The 22453-nt window shown below is 57.8% G+C and overlaps 1 protein-coding gene across 1 annotated transcript in view; it reads right to left on the reverse strand.

Annotated features, from left to right (window-relative positions):
* The window catches only part of CNTN2 (contactin 2), a 33123-nt gene extending 20376 nt beyond the window's left edge, over positions 1-12747 (reverse strand). The window contains exons 1-2 of the mRNA XM_040262992.1: positions 12548-12747; positions 3769-3919 (exon numbers count right to left, since the gene is read on the reverse strand). Of these exons, the coding sequence (XP_040118926.1) occupies positions 3769-3838 (70 nt within the window). The 5' untranslated portion in view covers positions 3839-3919; positions 12548-12747. The remainder of the gene's footprint in view (positions 1-3768; positions 3920-12547) is intronic.
* Positions 12748-22453: the final 9706 nt, after the last annotated feature.

Below are 22453 nucleotides of genomic sequence, written 5' to 3' on the forward strand. Positions count from 1 at the left end.
ATCGCCCCTCCCTCGCAGGTACTGAGTACCTGCTGTATACTTAGCACTGGGTAGCACAGCGACTCCTTCCGTCACATGGAGCCTGAGGCCCAGGAAGGAAGGCAGAAAGCTGACAGTGCAAGGAAGCAAGGACCATGATAGTGGCTTAGGTTCACGTGCAGGGACCCTTGGAGGGGAAGAGGCCAGACGACTCATGGGAAACCTGGCCTGTGGGGTGTGAGAGGGGCCTGGAGAGACACCTGGAAGCCACAGGCCAAGCGGCAGGGAGAGGACGCGTGGCTCTGGGCCTGTGCTCCTTCTGGGGGGCGTCCCCAGGGAACGTGCTGGGGCTTGGGCCTCTGTGGGCTGTCACAGGACCCTCGGCCTCAGCTTCCTCACCTGGAAGGTGGAAAGGTGACCGCCCTTCGAGGCCCAGAGCAGGGCCAGCCTGGCACAGGTTGTGTGCTCGGTGCTGCTCCTGGACCCAAGTGAGGCATGGGGCGGGGACCAGGGGAAGGCAGGCTCAGGGGCGGGTGGATGCTGTACAGGTGGCTTTAGGGCATTGTATAAAATTTCCATGTGACAGTTTAAGAAAGAGAGGCCCAGAAAGGGGAACGACTTGCCCATCATCACAGGGCAAGCCTGGGGCACACAGAGGTCTGGACCCTGGCCTCCTGGGTTTGCTGAGCGGATGGGCATCCCGCATGTAAACGGCATTTCTCTGCCTGGCCCCTCCCAGAGCAGATGCCTTGCTCTTCCCGGAGCGGGTCCAGGCTCCCTGGGCAGGGGATGTGAGGCAAAGGGCAGGGTCCCACACCCGCCTCGATGTGCTGACCAGGCAGCTGGGCATGCCTTGCCTTTGTGGTGTCAGGCGGGAGCCAGGCCACCCCTAGTTGGCTCCTGTCCCTTAGTGAAGCTGATTTTAGCTTCCTCGGTCGGTCATGGGGTGGGGTCCCCATTAACTAGCGCCTACTCTCCTGGTTCATCCAGCTGTCAGCCTTAGTCCAGGGGCGGGGGTGGACCCCATGCCACAGCTGAGGCCTGGTTCCAGACCCCCGGGAATGACGGCAGCTGCTAAGCAGCTCTCAGAATGGAGGAGGAGGCAGGGCTTCCTGAAACGGCACCCTGCCTCCTGCCCCCTCAGCCGTCTCTCTCCCTCATGGCTGCCCCGGGCCTCAGAGATGGCCCAGCTTAATCCCGAGTTAATGATGGTGGTGAGGGGAGGGACCCCTGCCCCAGCTGGGACTCTGCGGAGGGGCGGGGGAGGCAGCCAGGCTGCTGGGAACAGCCCTGCATAATCGCAGCTTCCAGGAAGTCTGTCTTCATGGTGGGGGTGGGGGGCTGAGTGGGCCCGGGGCACACTGATGCTTCAAGACTGGCTTCCTTCTGCACTTGATCCCAAGCTTGATCCCCTGCACCAGGCCATATACACACCCTCACCCCAGCATCCACACATGCACACTGTCCACACCTGTCATGTACGCCCACTTCCTCACGTGCACACAGACATCACACATATATACATACATGACTCTAAGCTACTCCAGGAGTCAGATACATACGTTTATACACACATGGGTTTCCCCGCACAGACGGCTACAAATGTCCGCATATACTTGCATATGTGTATACATGTACAAAACGGGCGTTCATAACGTCCAGGCATTAATAATCACAACATAGGTCCTATCTCTTGAGGGCTTACTCTTTATCAAATATCATGCTCCACATTTCTTTTTCGTAACCTCTTTACAAGATAGGTACCGCCATTTTATTGTTTGGCTAATCTGAAAACTGAGACTTAGAGGTTAAAAAACTGTCCCCAAATCACACAGTGAGAAGGAGCAGATCTGGGGTGTGGACCCTGGCCAGCCTCCCCCAGACCCACGTCCTCAGCCACCGGGCTCAGGGCTCCCAACAGAAGCGTCAGAGGTGCTGGTCCATCCCGAAGGTACTGAATCAGCATCTCTAAGAGGGAGGCCAAAGGGGCTGCAAGGCCGTTCTGAAGGGCAGTTAGAGTTGAGACTGCACTGTGCGTGAGAACTTCTATTCACGCTTGTCATCCCCCGAGTGTAGCATATCCATGCAATAACTCACGCACATCTCTACCCTCCCAGACATCCACAGGCGCACACTCACTCGCCCCAGGCCTCCCTGGGAAGCTACACACATATCCACCCACAGCCACATGCACACACACACACAGACTCCCAGGCAAACCCACCCCCTCCATGCTCTCCTTGTTTGACAACCTCTCTGATTTTCTCCTGATTCCCTGTCCAGACAACCCTGCTCCTCAGTGCACAGGCGTCGGGGCCTCGCAGAGGAAGCAGAGAGGGAGCTGGGAGCCTGTGGGGGAAGCCGCACCGCGCTGCTTTGCACTGGGGTGTAGGAGTCCAAAGCTGTGTCCCCAGGGTGGGTGCACAGAGACAGCTAAGAGCCGAGGCCCCTCCCGGGAGGAACAGCCGCGGGACACTCCACTCCTCCCTCTGCAGCTCTCCAGGAAGCCGGCCAGGTCCCGCCTCCCTCGGCCTTCCTGCCTCTCAGGGTCTTAGGACTCCGCAGGCTGCCCCCGCTGTTTGCCTCGGGGGGCTGGAGTCCCAGGACTGAGCTGTCCCTGGGGGTCAGGAATGTGGAGGAGCCCAGGCACCCCTCCTCTGCTTTCTCTGGGCTAGATGTCTCCTGCTCCCTGAAGCCTGGGCTCCCTACCCCAGCAGCACCTCCAGGCCTAGAAGTCCTGGCACAGGAGCTAGGCCTGGGCTGGGCTCCCGGGAGGATCCCTTACTTCCTAGCAGCCTTACTGACCTGGGTGCAGGGCTGGGAGGCGGTCGGAACATAATGAGGACATCTGACTGTATACCAGTGTGGTCCCTCCCCGCTGAGACGAAGAATGTAAGATGTGCAGCCCTGCAGGGGACCGCAGGGTGGGGAGGTGGAGTCTGGAGCGGTTAGGGCTCCAGAAGGCTATCAGACGATGGGCATGCTTTCTCCCGTGGAGATCTTGAAGGGGAAAGGACACATCTGTGGGTCTAGGCTGGGGGTCAGGGCAGAGAGACGGAGCAGCGGTCCCAGCAGGCGCTTGAGCTGCAGAGGCTGCTGGAGATGCTCCGGCTCTGCCAGCCCAGCCTGGGGGCCTGCAGCTTGCTCCGCCCTGCCCCCTCCCCTTCTGCCAGCCCCCCCACCCCGGGATCCCCAGCTCGAGAACCTTTCCTTGGGCCTCTCCTGCCTGCTTCCTGGGCACCCTCTGCTCTGCCTCATCTCTGCACAGACCCTGTTCCACATCTCATCTACTTGCCAGGCCTCAGTGTTGCCCTGAGGAGCCCGCTCTCCCAGGGTTTTGTGGTCAGGGGACCTTAGAGCAGTCCTATCCAACAGAGCATTATGTGAGGATGGAAATATTCTATAATCTGTGCCGTCCCATACGGCCATGAGGCCTTGAAGTGCGGCTAGGACAATTAAGCAGCTAATTTTTAATTTCATCTTGCAGCCTTAAGGGCTACAACTCTGCGCTAATGTGGAGCTCTGGCTGGGCCGTAGTCTTGCTGTGTGACCCAGGGCAAGCCATTCACCCTCTCTGGATCATGTTTCTTTCATCTACAATGAGACAAAGACTCGTCCCCTCTCCTCCTAATCTCAGGAAAAGTAAAATCCACAGACATGAAAATTCCACGAGGAAATGGCCTCACGCTGAAGTGCTACAGCAGTGCAGAGTTAGTTATCTCTGTAGTCATCCCTAACAATGACAGAACACCCGACAGATCGCTGCTGGCCCCGGACAAGCCCTCTTACCTGGTGTGGAGACTAGGGTCGTGGCTACCAGCATCAGCAGGCGTGCTTTCCTCCCGAGGGGCGTCCCCATGGTGGGCTCCAGGCTGGGGCAGGCAGCGGAGACGAGCCTCAGCCCAGCACAGGGAGCGTCCGGCTGGAGGCCGAGAGGGACCTGGGGGAGCAGAGGGATGGGGAGGCCTCGGAGCTGAGCAGTGCACTGCCAGCTCCGGGCACACGGGCCGGCAACGCTTCTGCCTCAGCCCGAGGAGAGGCTGGAGTCGCTCCCACCCTCCGCAGGGCCCCGGGGAAGGGCCTGGCTATTGCCCAGTAGCTCTTCCCAGGCTGAGTGCCTCCTGCTGGCCCCCTGGGGGTCTGGCCCTGCCCTGGGCCCCTCCCCTCCTCCTGCCGCCCGCTGAGTGGTGCTGCTCGGGAAGTGAAGGTCAAGAAGCCGCTGCCTGTTCACGGGGAACAGCTCTCCTGGAGGGCTGGAGAGCTCAGGCCGGGGCCTGAGCCCGGGTGTGGGGAACCAGCTCCACCTTCTCAGGCCCACTCTCCCTGGTCCCGCTCCCACAGTGGCTGGTTGGAGGGTAATGAGGGCCTCTGTGAGCTGCCTCTAGTCTCCAGGAACCAGCCTTATTTTCTAGCAGTGGGGAGGAGTTTCACTGATTCATCCCTCCCCTCTCGCCCTTACGTGCAGTGCATGATGGAGCCATAACTGTGGCCCCCTTAGCAAGGCTCCCAGCCAGGCAGACTAGTGGTCCCGACAGGCCTCTGGGCAAGAGATAATGCAGCTCCTAGACGAACTTCCTGCCTGCCGAGACAAGTTGCCCTTCTCCAGGGGATCCTCTTGACCCAGAGATCCAACCTGGGATGAGTCAAACCGGGTTCGATTAACCCACGGATCAACCAGGGATTGACCCAGGGATCCAATCTGGGATCCGTTGAACTGGGTTCGATCAGCCCAGGGATTGATAGATCCAGGTTATCCAACCTGGGATCAGTTGAACCGGGTTGATCAACCCAGGGATCGAACATGGTTCTCCTGCTTTACAGGCAGATTCTTTACCGCCTGAGCTACCAGGGAAGTCAGGATGAGCAGAGACGTGGTTAAATCCTGAAGACCTGGAAAACGTGCTCCCTGGGGGCACCAATAGCAATCAGAGCCTCTCTCCATCAGTCTGAGAGGTGGGGGCCTCATCCTGGAGCAGGAGTGGGGCCACCTACCCCCATCTCCAGGCAAACCCGCACAGTTAGGGGGAGTGTGGAGTCTCAGGGGCCTCCTTCCAGTGGTCAGAGTGAGCCTGGGTTGCGGGGCCCCCAGGCTGCAGGGAGAGGTCACACCACTGCAGGTCCCACCTCTCAGCCCCACCACCTGCTTTGCAGGAAGCTAAGAGCAGGAGGAGAGGGTCTAAGGTTGAGGGAGACAGCCTGGCTGGGGACTCCGCTGCTAGCTTGCTCCGAAACCCACGTGCTGTGTTTCAGCATCCTCCTGTGGCAAGAGGGTGCTCTGATGTCTCCTGCAGCTCTGAGAAAGCAGTGCTCCCGAGGGCCTGGGAAGGCTGGCCTGGATGGGGGTGGGCATTTGAGGCCTGGGGCCCATGCAGGGTCTGCAGACCAGGCAAGCTCAGGGTCTCTCTGCCTCCCTGTGGGCTCCACTCCCCGCAAAGTAGGGGCTCCCAAACCTCTTTTAGCCTCAGCATGGGCCAGCACAGCCCTTTTCCTGCCTCCCTAGCAGCCTCAGCTGGGAAGGTTGGGGGGAGAGGCGGCCGCAGGGCTCAGGGAAGATGTGGGCTGAGGAGCTGGGTGTCCTGTCGGGGGTGGGTTTAAACTGGTGCATCCCCTCCCCTGCCCCAACTCCAGCATCGTGCCCCTCCCCACGTCAGGCGGGCCTGGACCCACCTCGCCGCTTGCCCCTCCCCATCCTTGTCCCTTTCCGCTCCAGACCTCGACCCAAGGTTTCGGCACTTCCAGCCGGTGGAACACTCCCCCAGGGCCCTCGGTGCAGAACAGGCACCACGTGCGTGTCACGCTCACCTGCCTGAGAACAGCTGTCGTGTCAGACGCTCACACTCACACTCACACGATGGGCTGACCAGGCTTCAGTCCTGCTGAAGGGTTACCCCAGGGCAGACAGACACACACACGCACCCTCCTCCTCTCACACACACTCCCTTACACACACTCTCTCTCACACAGGGTCAGCAGGGTGCTCAGTCATGGAAGAATCTAGAAGCAGGACCCTGGAGGGTCACAAATGCAGGAAGCTGTCCTCACGACAGGGAGCCACTGGGCACTGGGAACCACCGCAGGCTTTGGAATCACGACAGGAGTCGGTGACCTTGGCTTCATCTCCTAACAGCGTTGTGGGCTTGGACGAGTCTTCTCCCCTGGTGGACCTCAGTGTTCTCATCTGCCAAGTGGAGACCATAACACTTCCTTCCCAGAGTGGTTCTGAGTAGTCAGCGAGGTGTGGAGCGCCCCGCAGGAGCAGTCCTCGGGCTGTTTGGACTTGCCCTGGCTGACGGTGGGGCCGGGGGCACGGACAGAGGATGGGGCAGCGGACCCCTCCCCGCTCCAGCCAGAGCAGCTCCCCTCACACTTGCTGTATCCGCTGGGCTTCCCTCCCAGGTTCCCTCTACACAAAGGGCTCCGTGGTTCCGAACGGTTTGAAAACGTCTCTTTGGCAGTGTGCCCCGTCCAGAGTCTGGCCCAGAGAAGGTGCTCGGTCATCGTTCGCTGCCTGCCCTTTGTCTGTCTGCCAGTCCTGAGAGCTCACAAGGGGGAGGGTGCAGGCTGGGGGAGACGTGCCCTTATCCTGAGCTGCCCGAGCGGCGCAGAGACGGACGGACAGGGACTGGAGGCTGGTCTGCAGGCTTGGGCAGGGGTCTGCTGTGCCCACCAGCAGTGCTGGAGAGAGTGGGTGGGTGTGCGTGTGCACACACGTGTGTGATGTCTATGTGCATCTGTGTGTTCTGTCTCTGCGTCCCTCTGTACGTGTGTGGTCTGGCCTTCTGTCTCTGTGTGTATGCATGTACCTGTGTCTGTGTACGGGGGAATATCTCTTCTTTGTATATATGCCTCTGTGTGTGTGTGAGTGTGTGTGTGTCTTACGTCTCCGCCCAGCCCAGGGTGTGAGGACCCATCCCTGCCTTGCTTCTCTGTGATCTACACCCTGGATCATTCACCTCCACACAACAGTGGTCAGAAGTATCTGCCATCTCTTTTGTTTGCTATTGTTTCAGTTGCTAAGTCATGTCTGACTCTTTGAGACCCCAAGGATTGCAGCCCGCCAAACTCCTCTGTCCATGGGACTTTCCAGGCAAGAATACAGGAGTGGGTTGCCACTTCCTTCTCCAGGAGATCTTCCCCACCCAGGGACTGAACCTGCGTCTCTTGCATTGGCAGGCGGATTCTTTATCGCTGAGTCACCAGGGAAGCCCGGTTATCTCTCTTACTGTAAGTAATGATAACACATCATGGATAACACGATTCCTCTACTCATCCTTCAGTTTAACCCAGGCTTCAATCAGTCACCTCTGGGTTCAAGCGCCCTGGGTGTCCCTGGGGACTGAGACCTGTGGCCCCAGAGGAGACGTGGATGCGGAGGGGCTGGGACTGGGCGCGTCTGGGTTTTCCTCTGGGAGCACTGGAGACTGATCAACTCAACCAGATGTGCACTGAGCCAAGGCCTGTGTGAACACACACCCCCTCCTCCCGCTCCCACCACAGAGCCTGGGTCAGAGATTGGACCTCACTGCCTCCCTGATACGAGGCACTGGCATCCAGCCTTGTCCTGCGTCTGTCCTCGTTGTATATTTAACACTGTGTGCCAGGCACTGTGCTAAGCCTGAGGGGTGGGCAGGAACACCACCACCACCCTTGCAGAGCCCCTGCCCAGCTGAATGCAACCGGGGGATATGCTCAAGAGCCTCAGGGGCCAGTTGTCTTCCACACCAGCCCTGTGACACACTCTAGAATCCCCAGGATGGAGCTCAGGCTGGAGTGGAGCTATGCCAGGCTGGAGCTGGCCCCAGGCAGCTGCCCTGGTGCAGGGGGGCAGGCGCAGGCTGGCACAGGCGGGCACAGGCTGCCACTATTTGGGACCCGTCCTGAGAGAATGTGGGAGTTCATAGCTGCTCGAGGTTCAGGGGAGCTGGCTGAGTTGCTGGGCCCTGGAGACAAAGGATCTGGAAGACAACTGGGGATTGGGAGGCTGGGAGCTGGACTCCACCAGGGTCTGGGGGATGAGGACCCCTGCTCAGGGCCAGGGGTTCCCGGCCCTGGAACCCGTCTCTCCTTTCCCCTGACAACGGAGATCTGAGCAGGTCTGGGAGGAATGGGGGTAGGAAAAGGAGTTAGGAGCCCAGTTGAGGGCAGAGACTCAGTGACTTCTTATAAGCCACCAGGGCTTATAGGAGCACCCTGGGTTCCCCGCCCCCAGCACACTGCTTAAAGGCAGGGGTGGGGTCTGGTGTTGACAGGCCTCATGCTTACTAGCCAGTGTAACCTTAGGATAACTAACCGGTATAACCCCAGTTACTGTATGTTCCTGAAGTCTGAACCTCAGTCTCTGTCTGCAGAATGGGGATGAGAAGGGAAGTACCCACCTCCCGGGACTCCTGTGAGGTCAGCACCATTCCTGGCCCATAGCAAGTGCTTGAGAAACATCACAGCTTGTCCCTGAGAACCCTCACCAGTCTCAAGCGCAGGCAGCAGCACACTGAGGGACACACAAGTGTGCCCACAGACACCACGCCTGGCTGTGAGCCTAGGTTCCACACGGTCACAACATTTGGGCCACACTCACATGTATGGAGAACACTCCCCTCTCCCTGTCTCCCTGGACGGGCGCCTTCCTCCTTCACCCCCGCGGGTGTGGGGGGCCTGGGCAAGCACCCACAGGCATGCCGTTGCAGACGAGGACGCAGGGGCACACGGTCACACCCGGGCTCTGTGCGTACAGGAGGGCGCCTGGCTCAGACACACATGTGGGCTCCCCTGAGCAGGTACTTCTCATCAGCCGCCCCACCTCCTGCCTGTGGTGTCTAAGATGGGAGGGGGACTCTGGCTAAGAAAGGAATTGCCTGTGAAAGCGTCCTGGGACCTGACCACTGTCTTCCAGAAAGGTCTAAACCATCTCCATGCCCCTGGGAGGACGGGGTCTGCACTGGCCTCGTGGGGCTGCGTGCCCGGTGGGGAAGAGGACTGTGCCTGCGAGGCCTCGGTGGCGGGCGGCTGGTGTCCTGAGCTGGAGCAGGTCCCCGGGTGTGTTGGGCGGGAGGGGAAACCCCTCAGTCCCCATGGGAACAGGGACTCCTTGGGAACAGGGCAGCCTGGCCGCGGTCCCGCCCCTGCCTGCTCCTTATGCTGCCTCCCTCCTGGGCCCTGCTGGTCTCTGCAGGCTCTTTGTATTTGCAGCTGGCACCCTGAGGCCCTGCCCCGGCACGACTGTACCCTCCGGGGAGAGCTGGGACTCCCAGGCTCACGGATCTGCCTAAGCGTTGGGCCCTGGTCTGGGAGAGTCAGCCCTTGATCTGCGGCCTGGAGTCTTTCCCTCCTGTGCCCACTCTCTCCACTGAAGAGACCCTGCAAAGTGGGGAGTGGACAGAAGGGGCGAGCACTGCGGGCTTCTGAGGCGACCTGGAGGTGGGGCTCGCAGCACCCAGACTCCAGGGTTCCTGTCTGCCTGCCTGCCTGCTAAGCGTGGGGTCTGGGGGAAGAAGGAGAGAGGGCTTTGGAGGAGAGTCCCTTTCTGCGATATCAGGAGTGGGAGCAATTGTTCCAACTTGGTTTGGAAGATCCAAATCAGGAATAAATCAGTGGAGCAATTTTGCATGTCCCCTCTTCTCAGCTGAGAGGAGATTCCCCCGTTTCTGGACAGGCTGGTTCAGAACCAAACCTGGTCGGGCTGGGTTTGAACTTGCTCCTCCCCTTCGGCTAGTGTCCACTCCAGGGCCCCGGTTAACGGCACCTGTGGGGCTATGCTGCAGGAGGGCCACCCTTCCGCCAGACCCAGGGTGGAGAAGCCTTTGGTCTATGAGGCGGGCAGACATGGAGAGGATGCAGGCTGGAGGAGACCAGCTGGCGTCATCCGGGTGGGTGCCCTGAGTGTGGGGTGGGAGTCATCAGATAAAGAAGTGGAGGTGCCCTTGGGTGGGCCCATGTCCTGCGATGGAGTGTGCTCGGTTTTGGGTGAGACCATCACACACCTTCGCTGTGATTTGCACCCTCTTTGGGTAAACAAGGAAACATGGGCTCAGTTTATAGCAAGATAACTCATTAAACCCATGGAAGGACTTCTTCACTCCAGGATGGTTACCATCAGGGCACAGAACCCACAAAAACTTCCATGAATATTCCAAGTTAGCAAAGCCCCGGGGGGTTTGGTCTAGACTGGGGAGGTCCAGAAGGGTGAGAGGTGGCCAGCATGGAAGAGGGAGAGAAAAGGATGCCTGTCTGCCCATGGATTCCTGAGTCACTCCTGCCTGTATTTATTGCAGGATGACCTGAGGCTGGGAGAAATTTACAGGGTCATCCAGCCCAACTTCTACTCCAGGCACAAGTGCCTCTCAGCTTGGCCCGGACCCCACATCCCCGCCCCTCACACAGTCATGGGAAAGAAGGCTGCCCCAACTCTTCATGGCTCATCGTCCTGGTGAGGAAGTCGCTCCTGCAGTCTAGCTTCAGTCTCTCTTGCTTCATTGGCATATCTGTTGCTCTACTTCTTTTCCTGTGAATGAACCCTGTGGTTCTGACCTTAGGCTTCTGAGATAAGCTTTCTCACAAACATTTGGCTGAGGACATCTCTGGGGGTGGGGGCACTGTGCCTTCTCAAAGGGCGCGGCTTCCCCGATGGTCTTCAAGTCAAAGAAGACACTTTGGAGGCACCTCCTTCTTAGTACTGCTCCTGAGGAGCGAGTCTGGTCAGCCAGTCAGAGACCATCCTGCTAAGCGCACTGCCTCAGAGGCCCTTCCCACACGTGTCTATTTAAACTACTGCTGGCAGAGAAGGTGTTGGAACGGAGTTGCATAAGGAGTGAAATCCGGGGTTGGGGGGGATGGTGTGGGGTGGGGGGGTGCATTTGACCGGCAGGGAGCATGCGGAGAGAGCTTGCGGGTATAGACGCTGCGTGGGGAGTAAGAGGGGAATAAGCGGAGCCCCTCTGCTCAGGCAGTGTGCTTCTGCGTCCCCCGCCACTCAGGGGGGCCCCAGAAGGAGAGGGGGCACCGGAGACTTTGCTGCCGTGGGTGCAGCGGCCCCTCCATGTCTGTCTCACTTCAACCCCCTCCTGATGGCTGGGAGCTCCTGGTAGATCACATGAAGAGGGAGAGAGAACTCTGACCTCGGGTGAAAGCCATCCTCGAGGGGACCTGCAGCCTGGCTAGAGAGGGTTAGGTGGTGGGCCCCGGGTGGGGCATGGACATCCCTGCTCCCAAGGCCAGGGTCGGGCACATCTCCGCCCCACCTCCGGCCCACCCTCTCTGCCCTCGGCCCCATCGGGTCTCTCTGAGGGCCCCTGGGAGGCAGGGATGCGGAGGGCTCTCTGGCCAGGAGGCTGGGAGAGGAGTCCCAGACGGCCGCCGGGAATGTGATCAGACCAGCGACACCCTGGCTAACATGGGGTCTTCCTCCTCTTGCCTCCCTTCGGGCAGAAGGACAGGATGCCAGCTGGGCTGGGGAGGGAGGCTGGGGCTTTGGGGGTCAGGCTGGAAGGCAAGGGTGAGAGGAGTCTGACCCACTGCAGGCTGGATGTGAAGCAGGGGGAAGTTAGGAGCAGGAAACCTGGGGGCGAGCAAGCCCAGATTCTCCGGGGCAGGGGTCATGGGCACTCACAGCTCCCCAACCTCTAAACAACCTGGACCGACAGCTTCTCCCCAAGGACTCAGGCTCAGCCCCCACCCGTCTGTGGCTTTGTCCCCGCGCGGCGCGAACACTCTCCTTCCACAGGCGCTGTCTCAGCTCACCCCCTTCCGCTCCCCAGACCTGGGGACCCCTCCTGGAGGAGGTGATGGCTACGCCTCCCCCCTCTGCCTCTGGCCCATAGGACTGCCTCCTCTTTCAAGACCCCTGACTTGGCAGCCCTCCCCCTTCTGGCCCATCCCCTCCCCTGCTGGAAAGTCAAACTTCTGCGCCTCCTTCACTGCCACGAGCGAGGATGGGGGGCCGAGGAGACGGGGAGGGTGGGCAGGGCGGAAGGGATGTGACTTGACCCAGGTTCTCCTCCCTAAGTCCGGGCTCCTGGACGGGCCTTTGCCTAAACTTGCGCTCCAGTCTCCCCTCACCTCCCGCAGCCTCCCCCTCCGTCTAACAGAAGCAGGACTTTATCAAGAGGTCACCCTGCACAGGCAGGCCAGGGCAGCCTCATATCGGGCCAGGCAGGTTCGCTCCCATCCAGGGACATGGCAGGCCAGGGCACGGGGCCCTGGCCTCACTCACAGTCAAGCCCTGGGCCAGGGGCACAGGGCAGGGCTGTGGCCTCTGCCCACGCTGGGGGCAGTCACTGCTGCCAGCCTGTGGCTTGAGCTCCTGGACACACTCTTGGGGTTCAGCTCCTGGCCAGGCCTGGCCTGCCAGGGCCCTGCAGGGTGCCACTTACGTTGACAGGGCGGAGGGGGTCTCGGTCTCAGAGGCCCCTGGGGGGCTGGGGTGAGAAGTCAGACGGCCCCTGCCAGCCAGCTGGGGTTTCTGCTCTGCCCCTGTGCCCTGCTCCCCGCGAAGGAACTGAGCACCCAGCCCCTGCCCACAGCGGTGCCCCAGGAAGCCCCTGGGCTGGAGGAGACAAAAGCGGCTGGCACCTACCTGGGATGCAAGGAGGGTGTTGGCCGGGGAGAGGGGACTCCGCTCACGCCGGGGAGCCGAGCCAGCCGGGCTGCCGGCCCCGGGCCGCCCTCCTCCGCTCCGCTCCCTCAGCCCGAGTGCTCGCTGCCGTCCTGGTGCAGCGGCGGGCGAGGGCGCGCGTGTGCGCGTGTGCGTGTGTGTGCGCGTGTGTGCCGCCGGTTCACTGCAGCATCTCTGCACCGAGATGTGCTCCTCCCTCTCGCCGGCGCCGCTCACTGGCTGGCTCGGTCTCAGCCTGGAGACGCGCCCCGGCCCCTCCCTTCCCCAGCCGCCCTGCTTCACCTCATTTGCTTCCCGTGTTTAAGGGCCGGGGCGTCTTCCGTGAGGCTCGGGCGGCTCAGCTCCTGCGCCGCCTGGCCTCTGCCCCCGCCCTCCCTGCCCAGCACCGAGCTGAAGGGCTGCAGAGGGTGCGCTGAGGAAGTACGAGAGAGTAGCTTAGTCCTCAAACCCCGAGACCCATGGCAGCAAACTCCATGGAATCGACTCTTAGAGGAAGGGCTGCAAATTAGAAACGAGGTGCGGGCCGAGTCGGGTGGAGGGCTGCCTCCGATCGTCTTTATTGTTTCCCGTTTATGAGAGTAAGGTGGGCTCTTGGTCAAGATAACCGAACAGTAGAGGAAATTTTAACATAGATAGTGAATGTACCTTAACAGATTTAAATTACATGCCTCCGGGTTTATTATTTTCATGTAAATAATTACATGGATTATTAGTATTATTTTACGCAAATGGATCACCTCATATATCATTGATTGACAAAATATTTTAAAATTATATAGTAGACCTTGAGCCGCTTTTCACACTTTCGACCAGCCCGCAGTGTGTTGTCATGAAAAGCCCACTAGGTTGAGTCTGGGTCTCTGCAAGGCAGTCTGGGCCCTGCGACTAGCTCAACTGAGTGTTCTAGGCTGAGTGCGCTGTCTTCCTGAGCCTCACTGATAACCTGAAGGGATTAAAGATGGCCAGGGTCCCTGCTGTTTCTGAGACTCTAGGTGCTCACTGGTGAGCGGCGAGTCTCCCGCGCTCTGCTCCTGTCGTGTGGCAGGCGTGCCCCGGGAGGCTGGGGCCTGGAGGAGGAGGGATGAGCCGTCTGTGGCAGCCGCGGCCCGGCAGGCTGTCACTGTGCCCCCATCCCGGTCCACCTGCTATCTAGCTCACACAGACGAGACCAGTGAGCGGTCCAGATGCTGAAGCAGCTGGTGGGGCCACGCCAACATCAGAGCTTTCAGGGGGCATACCTGTCAAGCCTGGAGCGTGGCCATCAGAGCTTTCAGGGGACATACCTGTCAAGCCTGGAGCGTGGCTCCATGCATCTTTGAGTGGAGAGGGACACAGAGGCGTGGGACGGGCCTGGGTTGAGAGAAGGGGTCTGGAAAGGGAGAAGGAGGTGTAGTCCGAGGGAGGGTCTGTAGCTCAGCCTCCAAGGCTGGAATGCCTGCCCGGGTCCCATCCACTTCCCCCCGGCCCGGGCCTGCCCCTGCATGGAGCTTTCCCAGCTCAGGGACAGTCTTCCTCGTTTCTGATGGAGGCTCTGTGAACCATGTCTCCTGGATAACTTGGACTGCTGCTGAGCAAGTCCCCTCCGGGATGTCCTTCCTTCTTCTGCCTCTGTCCATGTTGTCCTTGTCTCTCTGTCTTCCTGAGGCTGGCACTTGGCCTCAAGCTTCTGAGGTGAGCCCTGCCCTCTGACCCCACTCACGTCAACCAAGGCTCCAAGGAGAGCACCCCGAGTTCTCTCCAAGCAGAAACAGCTGCCAAGAGGGGTTGATTCAGCTGCTGCCCTGGGAGAGGCGGAACAGGTATTGGCTGACTCAGGGGCCAATAGTCTGGAAATGTTTGGAGGAAGGATTGCTTTAGATTGACACTGCTGTCTTTATGACTGTTTTAGGACAGCTGCCACCTTTGTGGTGGGGGGTGGTTCCTTGGGGAGGCCACGGTTCCCATCCCAATGATACAGGTGACTGGGGTCTCTAAGATGTTCTCAGACCCCTCTGCAACCTGCCTGCCCTGCCCGTGGGCTCCAGAAGCCACAGTAAGTGCAAACAAGAGTGCTGACTGAGCCCAGGACTGGATTTGGGGCAATATCTCCCGAAGTTTCATCTCAGGTGGATTTAGTGGGCTTGGGGGCTTCTCACTGCCTCTCAGGTGCTTCTGTTTCTGACAAAAGAGTGGGCTGAGCCTTTGTGGGTCTAGGCTGAGTTTTGCTTGTGGGTCCATTAGATTGATAATGGCAACAGCATTTTATAATATTATTATTAATTATTGTATAAATTATTAACAACAACTTGAGTGTCTCCAACGAGCCAGGAACTGTACTAAGTGCTTTATCTGAATTGTCCACCCAAGGGGGTATGTGTTATTATTATTATGCTCGCTCTACAGATGAGGCTCAGAGAGATTGAAGAACCTGCTCAGAGTAAACAAGAGGAGAAGTGGAGAATGCTGGTCTGACTGCAGTATCCACGTACTCGAGCCCCCATTGCAGGCCCCTCTGGGGTGGGCAGAGCAGGGGACAGGGCGGTATACTTTTTTTTAGTGCCTGTCAGATCCCAGAATCCTCAGCATAGTTGATTACAAGGGGCGCCTCTTCTTTCTGGGGCTAATCAGTGTGTCTTCCTGTTGTCTAGAGCTGGACACCTCATCCCCAAGTTGAGTCCACAGACTTCCAGACGGGCAGAGAAGGTCAGCTGAAGATGATCAGGCAGCTAATCAAATGGCCTCTGTTTGCCTGGCAATGTGGTGACCCCGAGTGGGGGCTCCCAGGAGGCATCTTGAGGGCCACTCAACCCTGCTCTGGCCACCTGCTCCCCCCTCCGGAGGCACACCAGGGGATCTCCTGTGGTCGAGGAGGGGCCTTGGGTCAGCCCCAGGGGACCAGTGGGGAGGAGCTCTCTGCTAGGACGCAGGCCTCTGATGGTGTGACTCTCCTCCTGTGTTAGTTCTGAGCCTCACATGGCCTTTCCCAGCCCCTCCTGCAAGCAGGCTCTTCACCTCTGGTCTCAGGCTTCAGAAGTTTTCTAGCACTCACAGGAGTGTCTACCCAGAACAGCAGGGTGTTCAAGAGCCACTGGATATGGTCTGTTTTCAGTGTGCCCGTAACATTTCTGGAAGCAGTCTGGCAGTGGGAGGCGGACGGTCCATCCGCAGCCTCCAGGAAGAGGGACAGGTGGGTTGGGCAAAGCTCTGAAACCAGACCAGCTTGACACGTAGTCCTGCTACTTCCGGACTGTGTGGCCCCAAGCAAGTCACTAATCTTAGAGTCCCAGGTTCTCCATCTGAAAAACAGGGGTGAAGACACAAACCTCACCTAGTTGGTGTGAACGTTGAATTAAGCATATGGTAGGTACTCAGTAAACATTCATACTTCCCTTTGGGCCCTTTTAGGATTCAACTTCCCCATCTGTAATGAGTGTGTGCACCTTCATAGCTGAGCCCTTCTCTGCTCCAAGGGTTGGCGACTCTGGATTCACTTTCAGGAGAGCTGGACTCTCTCTGCTCTGGATGACCCAGCTGGAGGATAATGGCAGGTCACTGACGGACATTTAATTTCTCTGAGAATCCAGGTTCTCATCACCAGGATGCAAATAATCCTATTCTTAACTTAGAATAGTGTAAGGACAAGTAGATTAAGATATGACTTTTATAGGCACTGTTTGTGTGAAAGTGAAAGTGAAGTCGCTCAGTCATGTCCGACTCATAGCCTACCGGGTTCCACCGTCCCTGGAATTTTCCAGGCAAGAATACTGGAGTGGGTTGCCGTTTCCTTCTCCAGGGGATCTTCCTGACCCAGGGATCTGACCCAAGTCTCCTGCATTGTAGGCAGACGCTTTACCGTCTGAACCGCCAGGGAAGTCATGAAGTCAAGTTTGTATGAAGTGCCATGCAAAACACTGGTGACCATTCCCTCGACCATGCAGTCTCTGAAGGCAGAGATCTTCTCATTCATGCCCATATTTCCCACACCCCCACCCCCAGCTTAACCTAGTGACTGATGCCTAGCGGAGACTCAAATAACTATCCGTTGACTGGTGAATAAACGGGGGAGAATGACTGCTCTGACAGTTCAGATGGGGGAGAGCAGGAGCTAGGAGGTGGGCAAAGGTTTTGGCGGATGGGTTGGGGGTGCCTCCTGAACTGGAATAAACAGTGTAGGGGTGGGGAACGCATTTCTGGCATGGGGTTGCTGGGGACTGGAAATAGCATGATTCATGTGGGTCTGGGAGGAGCCAAGTTGAACTGAGCAGGGGGCTGGAAGGGAGATCTCAGTACCCCACCCACATCTGCCTTCCTAATTTTGCAGGGGGGCCTGAAGGGGCCTGTGGCCCGGAGGGGCCTAATTATTCTCTTAGCCATTTCAACCCAGGGCTCTTGGAGCTTCTTTTCAGGCTTATAATGGACAATGCTAATGTCATTATTAATATTTAATAGTAATGATGCTAATAATGCCTTGCATTTATGTGGTCTCTCCAAAGAGCTCAAAGAACCCTGAGATCTTTTTTTATGCACAATTTGGCCAGTGTGGGAGGTGGAGGGTGGGAGGGCATGGGCAGCCAACAAAGGACGGAGCCATAGGGAAACCAAAGCCCAGAAAGGCTGGCCCAAGGTCCCGGATGGTGGAGGTGGAGCTGGGCTGGGATCGGGCACTGAGGTTCCCTGTCTGGGGCTCTGCCCTCTGCCTCTCCAGGACATGCAGGGTCATGTTTTGACTTTGCCAGAAGACTCCCCCACCAAGGATGGCTTCCTCCTCAAAGCACGGCCCTGGATGGGGCAGGGCTGCCGGGCAGCGGCCTCTGAGTGCTCATTACAAAGCCCGCCCTGTATGACTAACACGCAGCCTGGGCACATGGGAGCCAGAGGGGCAGGTGAGGACACGGGTCCTTGGCCAGATTCTGCAGGCCTCTCTGAGCCTCAGGCCAGGCCCTGCTGTCCGGCATCCCCGGATGGCTGAGATGTCATCTCCTGGAGGCAGCTTCAATCCACCCATGTCAGGGTGCAGGCCCTCTCTCTGCTTGGTCTTCTTGTGCTGAATTTGCTGTCTTTATATTCCCTGCTACAATCTGTCAGGGCCAGAAACATACCCCAAAGATGCAGTCACAAAAAAGCCAGCACATTAGAATTTCGGGGCTGCTATGAAGCACTATCCAGGGAGCTGCACTTATATAAGAATGGTGGGTGGTGCCCCTTGAAGGAGACGGTGCGGAACAGAGTGGAAGGCTATGGGCTTTGGCGTCTGACAGCTATTGATTCCAGTCCCACTCACTGTATTGATTGTCTGGTGACCTTAGGCTTCTCTGAGCCTCAATTTCCTCTTCTGTAAAATAGAGGTGAGATGATCTGCCTCAGAGGGCTGCGTCGGTCAGAGGAGGGAGGCACCCGTGTTGGACCGCAGCAGAGGAGGTGGCGGGACGCTTACGGCTCTGGCACCCGTGGGGGAGCGTCCGGTGTGAGTGATGCCCGTGGCGGTGTCCTGAGCAGGCTGTCCTGAGATGTGACCTTGCCGCCTCTGCTGCCTAGCCTCCCTCTGTTTCTGCCCATTTCCGAGTCGGTTTCTATAGCCTCCTCTGGTTCTGTGATCCATCTGATAACCTCCTGGTGAATGTCCTTTTTGCTTATGACAGCCGAAGTCTGCTTCTGCTGCCCGCAACCCAGAGCCTGGACTAATTCAGGATTCAAAGTTCCTAGCACAGTGCCTGGAATAGGAGAAGTGCCCAGCCAGAAGCTGGGAGAAAATTGTTGTTCTCACCCACCCAACCACATCCGTCCTTCCATCCATCCATCCATTTAACAAGCAGATATCAAGTCCTCTTGTACCAAGCACTGCACTGGGTACTGGGGGCACTGAGAAGAATAAGGCAGGGGATGCCCTCTTAGGGAGCTCACAGCGGAATGGTGGGATGACGTGAAAAATGATCAGAACGCAACCCATTGAGTGCTGTAACCCAGGCTGGCACAAAGTGTCATGGAGGGGTACCTGCCTTGGCCTAGTGGAACCACAGTGAGGCTCAGGAACAGAGAAAACATTTTAATTGAGTCTTGGAGGTATACTCTGAGCTCACGAGGTAGGCCAGGTGTATTTGGCATGGGCTTGGAGATGCTTACTCCTTGGAAGGAAAGTTATGACTAACCTAAATAGCATATTGAAAAGCAGAGACATTATTTTGCCGACTAAGGTCCGTCTAGTCAAGGTTATGGTTTTTCCAGGGGTCATGTATGGATTGGAGAGTTGGACTGTGACGAAAGCTGAGCGCCGAAGAATTGATGCTTTTGAACTGTGGTGTTGGAGAAGACTCTTGAGGGTCACTTGGACTGCAAAGAGATCCAACCAGTCCATTCTAAAGGAGATCAGCCCTGGGTGTTCTTTGGAAGGAATGATGCTAAAGCTGAAACTCCAGTACTTTGGCCAACCTCATGCCAAGAGTTGACTCATTGGAAAAGACTCTGATGCTGGGAGGGATTGGGGGCAGGAGGAGAAGGGGATGACAGAGGATGAGATGGCTGGATGGCATCACTGACTTGATGGACGTGAGTCTGAGTGAACTCCGGGAGATGGTGATGGACAGGGAGGCCTGGCGTGCTGCGATTCATGGGGTCGCAACGAGTCGGACACGACTGAGCACTGAACTGAACTGAACTGAACTGAACTGGAGGGGCGAGGAGGATGTGGTGCCAGGAAGGAGCAACCGTTTGTGCAAAGGCAGCAGCGTGGCAGAACATGGTATGTCTGGGAAAGGAGTTGGTCTAGGGTTGAGGATTCAAGGAAGGGATGAGGTTGGAGGGGAAGGCTGTGGTCAATCCTCAAGGAACCTTATGAGTCCAGGAGGAGCTTTATCTGAGGGCAGTGGGGACCATCAGAGGGGTCTAAGCTGGCAAGAGACAGGCTGAGATGTGTGCTTTGGAAAGTCCACTCAGGGGTGGCAGGGAAGGGGGAATGCACAGGGCAGACGCAGACCTGGAGGCAGGGAGGCAGTGTACTCAGCCACTGTCAGAGGAGAAGTGATGGGGACTTGGAAGGGTTCTGAGCATGGGGCTTAGACCTGCGCTGGCCAGCCAGGAGTCTTCATCAGATGACCACGGGGCTCTCACACCTCTACATGGGACCAGCCCCTGTATCCACCCCTGTGATGGTTAGTTTTGTGTGTCAACTTGGCTAGACTACAGTACCCAGCTGTCTAACCAAACACTGATCTAGGTGTTGCTGAGAAGTGATTTTGTAGATGTGGTTCACATCTAGCATCAGTTGACTTCAAGTAAGGAGATTACCTTCCATAATGTGGGCGGGCCTCATCCAATCAGCTGAAGGGCCTGAAAAGCACAGCTGAGATTTTCCAGAGGAAGAAATTCTGCCCTCAGTCTGCAGCCTCAGCTCTCACCTGAGTTTCCAACCTGCCAGCTTGTAATCAGCAAACAGACTCGATAGCCCTCACAGTTATGCAAATCAGCTCCTTGAAATGAAGCATATTTGTTTCACGTGTATTTGTACACACACACGCACGCACACATCTTACTTGTTTTCTTTCTTGGGAGAACCCCGGTTGATACACCCCCCCTTTACCCTGTCCACCGGCCTCTCCTCTTGGCTTCCCTGCCTCATGAACGGCACCCCGACCTTTACACCCTCTGTGACCCTCCCCACTCCTCCTCCCTCCTGTGTCCTGCCAGCCACTCAGTCCTGCTAGTTCTGCCTCCCAGGGGCCTCTCCCATACACGCCCTGCCCCCATCCCCCTCCCACAGTCTTAGCTCTGATGCTCACCTGTTTCCACCTGAGCTCTTACTGTCTGTCCTCCCCAGGCTTTCTGTTTCCAGTCTCGCCCGCTCCCATTCACCCTCCAGACTGCAGTCAGAGGGAGCCTCCTAAAATGCAAATCAGATCATACCACTTTCCTGCTAAAAATTCTTCAGCTTCTCCGCCTCCAGGCTGGTGCCAGGCTCCTTGCTGTGACTTGGGGTCTAGTGTCGCCTGCCCCGCCCCTGTTAGCTCAACCCCCGTCCAGAGTATCCCCCGCTCACTCCAAGCACACTGACCTGTCTGCCCCTTCTGGGAGGCGCTGGACTCTAACTTCACTCTTTTAGTGGTGGTCTTTGCTGAAAATGGCTGTCTTTCTCTCTTAGGTATACCTGGCTACGTCCTCCTTGCTCTCGAGAATTGGCCTGGAGGTCGTGCCTCCAGGGAGCCTCGTGTGCCCGCCTTTCTCGGGCACGAGGTGCCCTCCCCGGTGCCCTTGTCACATGGGCATGCCCCTCACTCATCTGCGTGGGGATGGGCTGTTTCACCCTGTGTCTTACATCTTTGCACCGTCAGCGCAGTATTGCTGCTCAAAACGTGTTTGTTAAATGGCTTGATGAGTGTGTCACCCATTCTTCTCCGGGGTTCAGGATGCGGCAGGGGAAGAGACCATGTTGGACCACAGCTGGCTACCTCCCTCCCCATCCCAAAGGTCCTGATACCGTGATCCCTTTGAGAGCCTTAGGCCCAAGAGCTAAGAGTGTGTTTCAAATTTTCAAAGAGTTGAAAACGGAAAGATGTTTTGGGAGACACAAAAAGAATATGAAATGCAAATTTCAATGTTCATAATAAACATTTCTTGGAACACCGCCACATTTATTCACTTGTGCATTTCCGGCCACTTTCCTGATGGTCTGGCAGTGGAAGAGTTGCCAGAGAGTCGGTATGGCCTGCACAGCTGGAAATATTCCCCGTCGGGCGCTGCACAGGAACTGTCTGCCGGTGCTGCGTCTGAGCCGTCCCTTTGTCACCTGGGGAGTCTGAGGCTCGAGGGGTGGCAAGCTCTGGTGTGGAGGTGTCGGTTTTCCTCTTGCCTTAGCTCAAGTGCTTCTCAACCAGGGGATATTTGGTGAAGTCTGCAGACATTTTATCACAATTGGGGTTGTGCCGGGGTGGTGGTGGGGAGGTATGGAATGTGTATCAGGCATCTAGGGGGTAAAGGTCAATAGCCTATAAAGCATAGGGCAGCCCCACACCCAAGAATTACCCCAGCCCCAAGCATCATTGAGAATCCCTGTGAGGAAGGTCAGCACAGGGCCGGCCAGGTTCCTGGCTGGTCTTCTGGGCTGAGGAGCCAGCCAGAGATTCCACTGCTCTGGAACACAGCAGTTCAATGATTGTGTGTGTAGGGGGAGGGGCAGACAGGCCAGTTCTTTTCTTGGCCCCCTGAGGCTCCTGTACCTGCTAGGGGTCCTGGGCAGGCCTCCAGGGGAAGACTAACCTCTTTCCCGTATCCCTCAAGGGACAGGACAGGTGCCTGCCTGCTTGGGCAGGTGAGTTTGGTTCCAGAAGGGGAGATGGTTACCAAGGCTGCCAGCTGAGGACATAGGGAGGGGTGCCAGGGCCAGGGGTAGGGGGAACTGGAGGTGCTCGCAGGGGCCCAGGTGATCAGGGTGCCCAAACTGGCAGAAGGCGCATGAGGCGGGGGGAGCCTCAGGGAAAGGGTTTGGCACGGCTCCCACCCAACCTTCTGGAAAGTGAGAAGAACAGATGCTGTGACTGTCAGATGAGATGCTCCTGGCACTTTGGGAAATTGCAGAATTAACAAAAGGACGGTTGCTTTCAGGGAACACAAGCAGGGGTGCAGCGTGGACAGCTGGGCTAGACTCTGGGGACTCCCTTTCCTGGAAGAGCAGCGAGCAGGGGTCCTCCTGCCTGGCTTCTGGGCCTCTTGCGGGTCGGGACTGGGGGACAGGGGGATGAAGCAGAGGGTCGGGTCTAGGGGGCAGAACAGGGTCAGGTCAGAGTTGGGCCAGTCTGCACGCAGCTTGGAGCCTGGCAAGTGGCAGGGCTGTTTGGAGGTCATCTCATCTCTACTTCTGCTCCTCAGCAGACGGTGTCCTGCCGGCTGAGGCTCCACACA

The sequence above is a fragment of the Oryx dammah genome, unplaced genomic scaffold (assembly GCF_014754425.2).
Source record: "Oryx dammah isolate SB20612 unplaced genomic scaffold, SCBI_Odam_1.1 HiC_scaffold_21, whole genome shotgun sequence".
Classification (NCBI taxonomy): Eukaryota; Metazoa; Chordata; class Mammalia; order Artiodactyla; family Bovidae; genus Oryx; species Oryx dammah.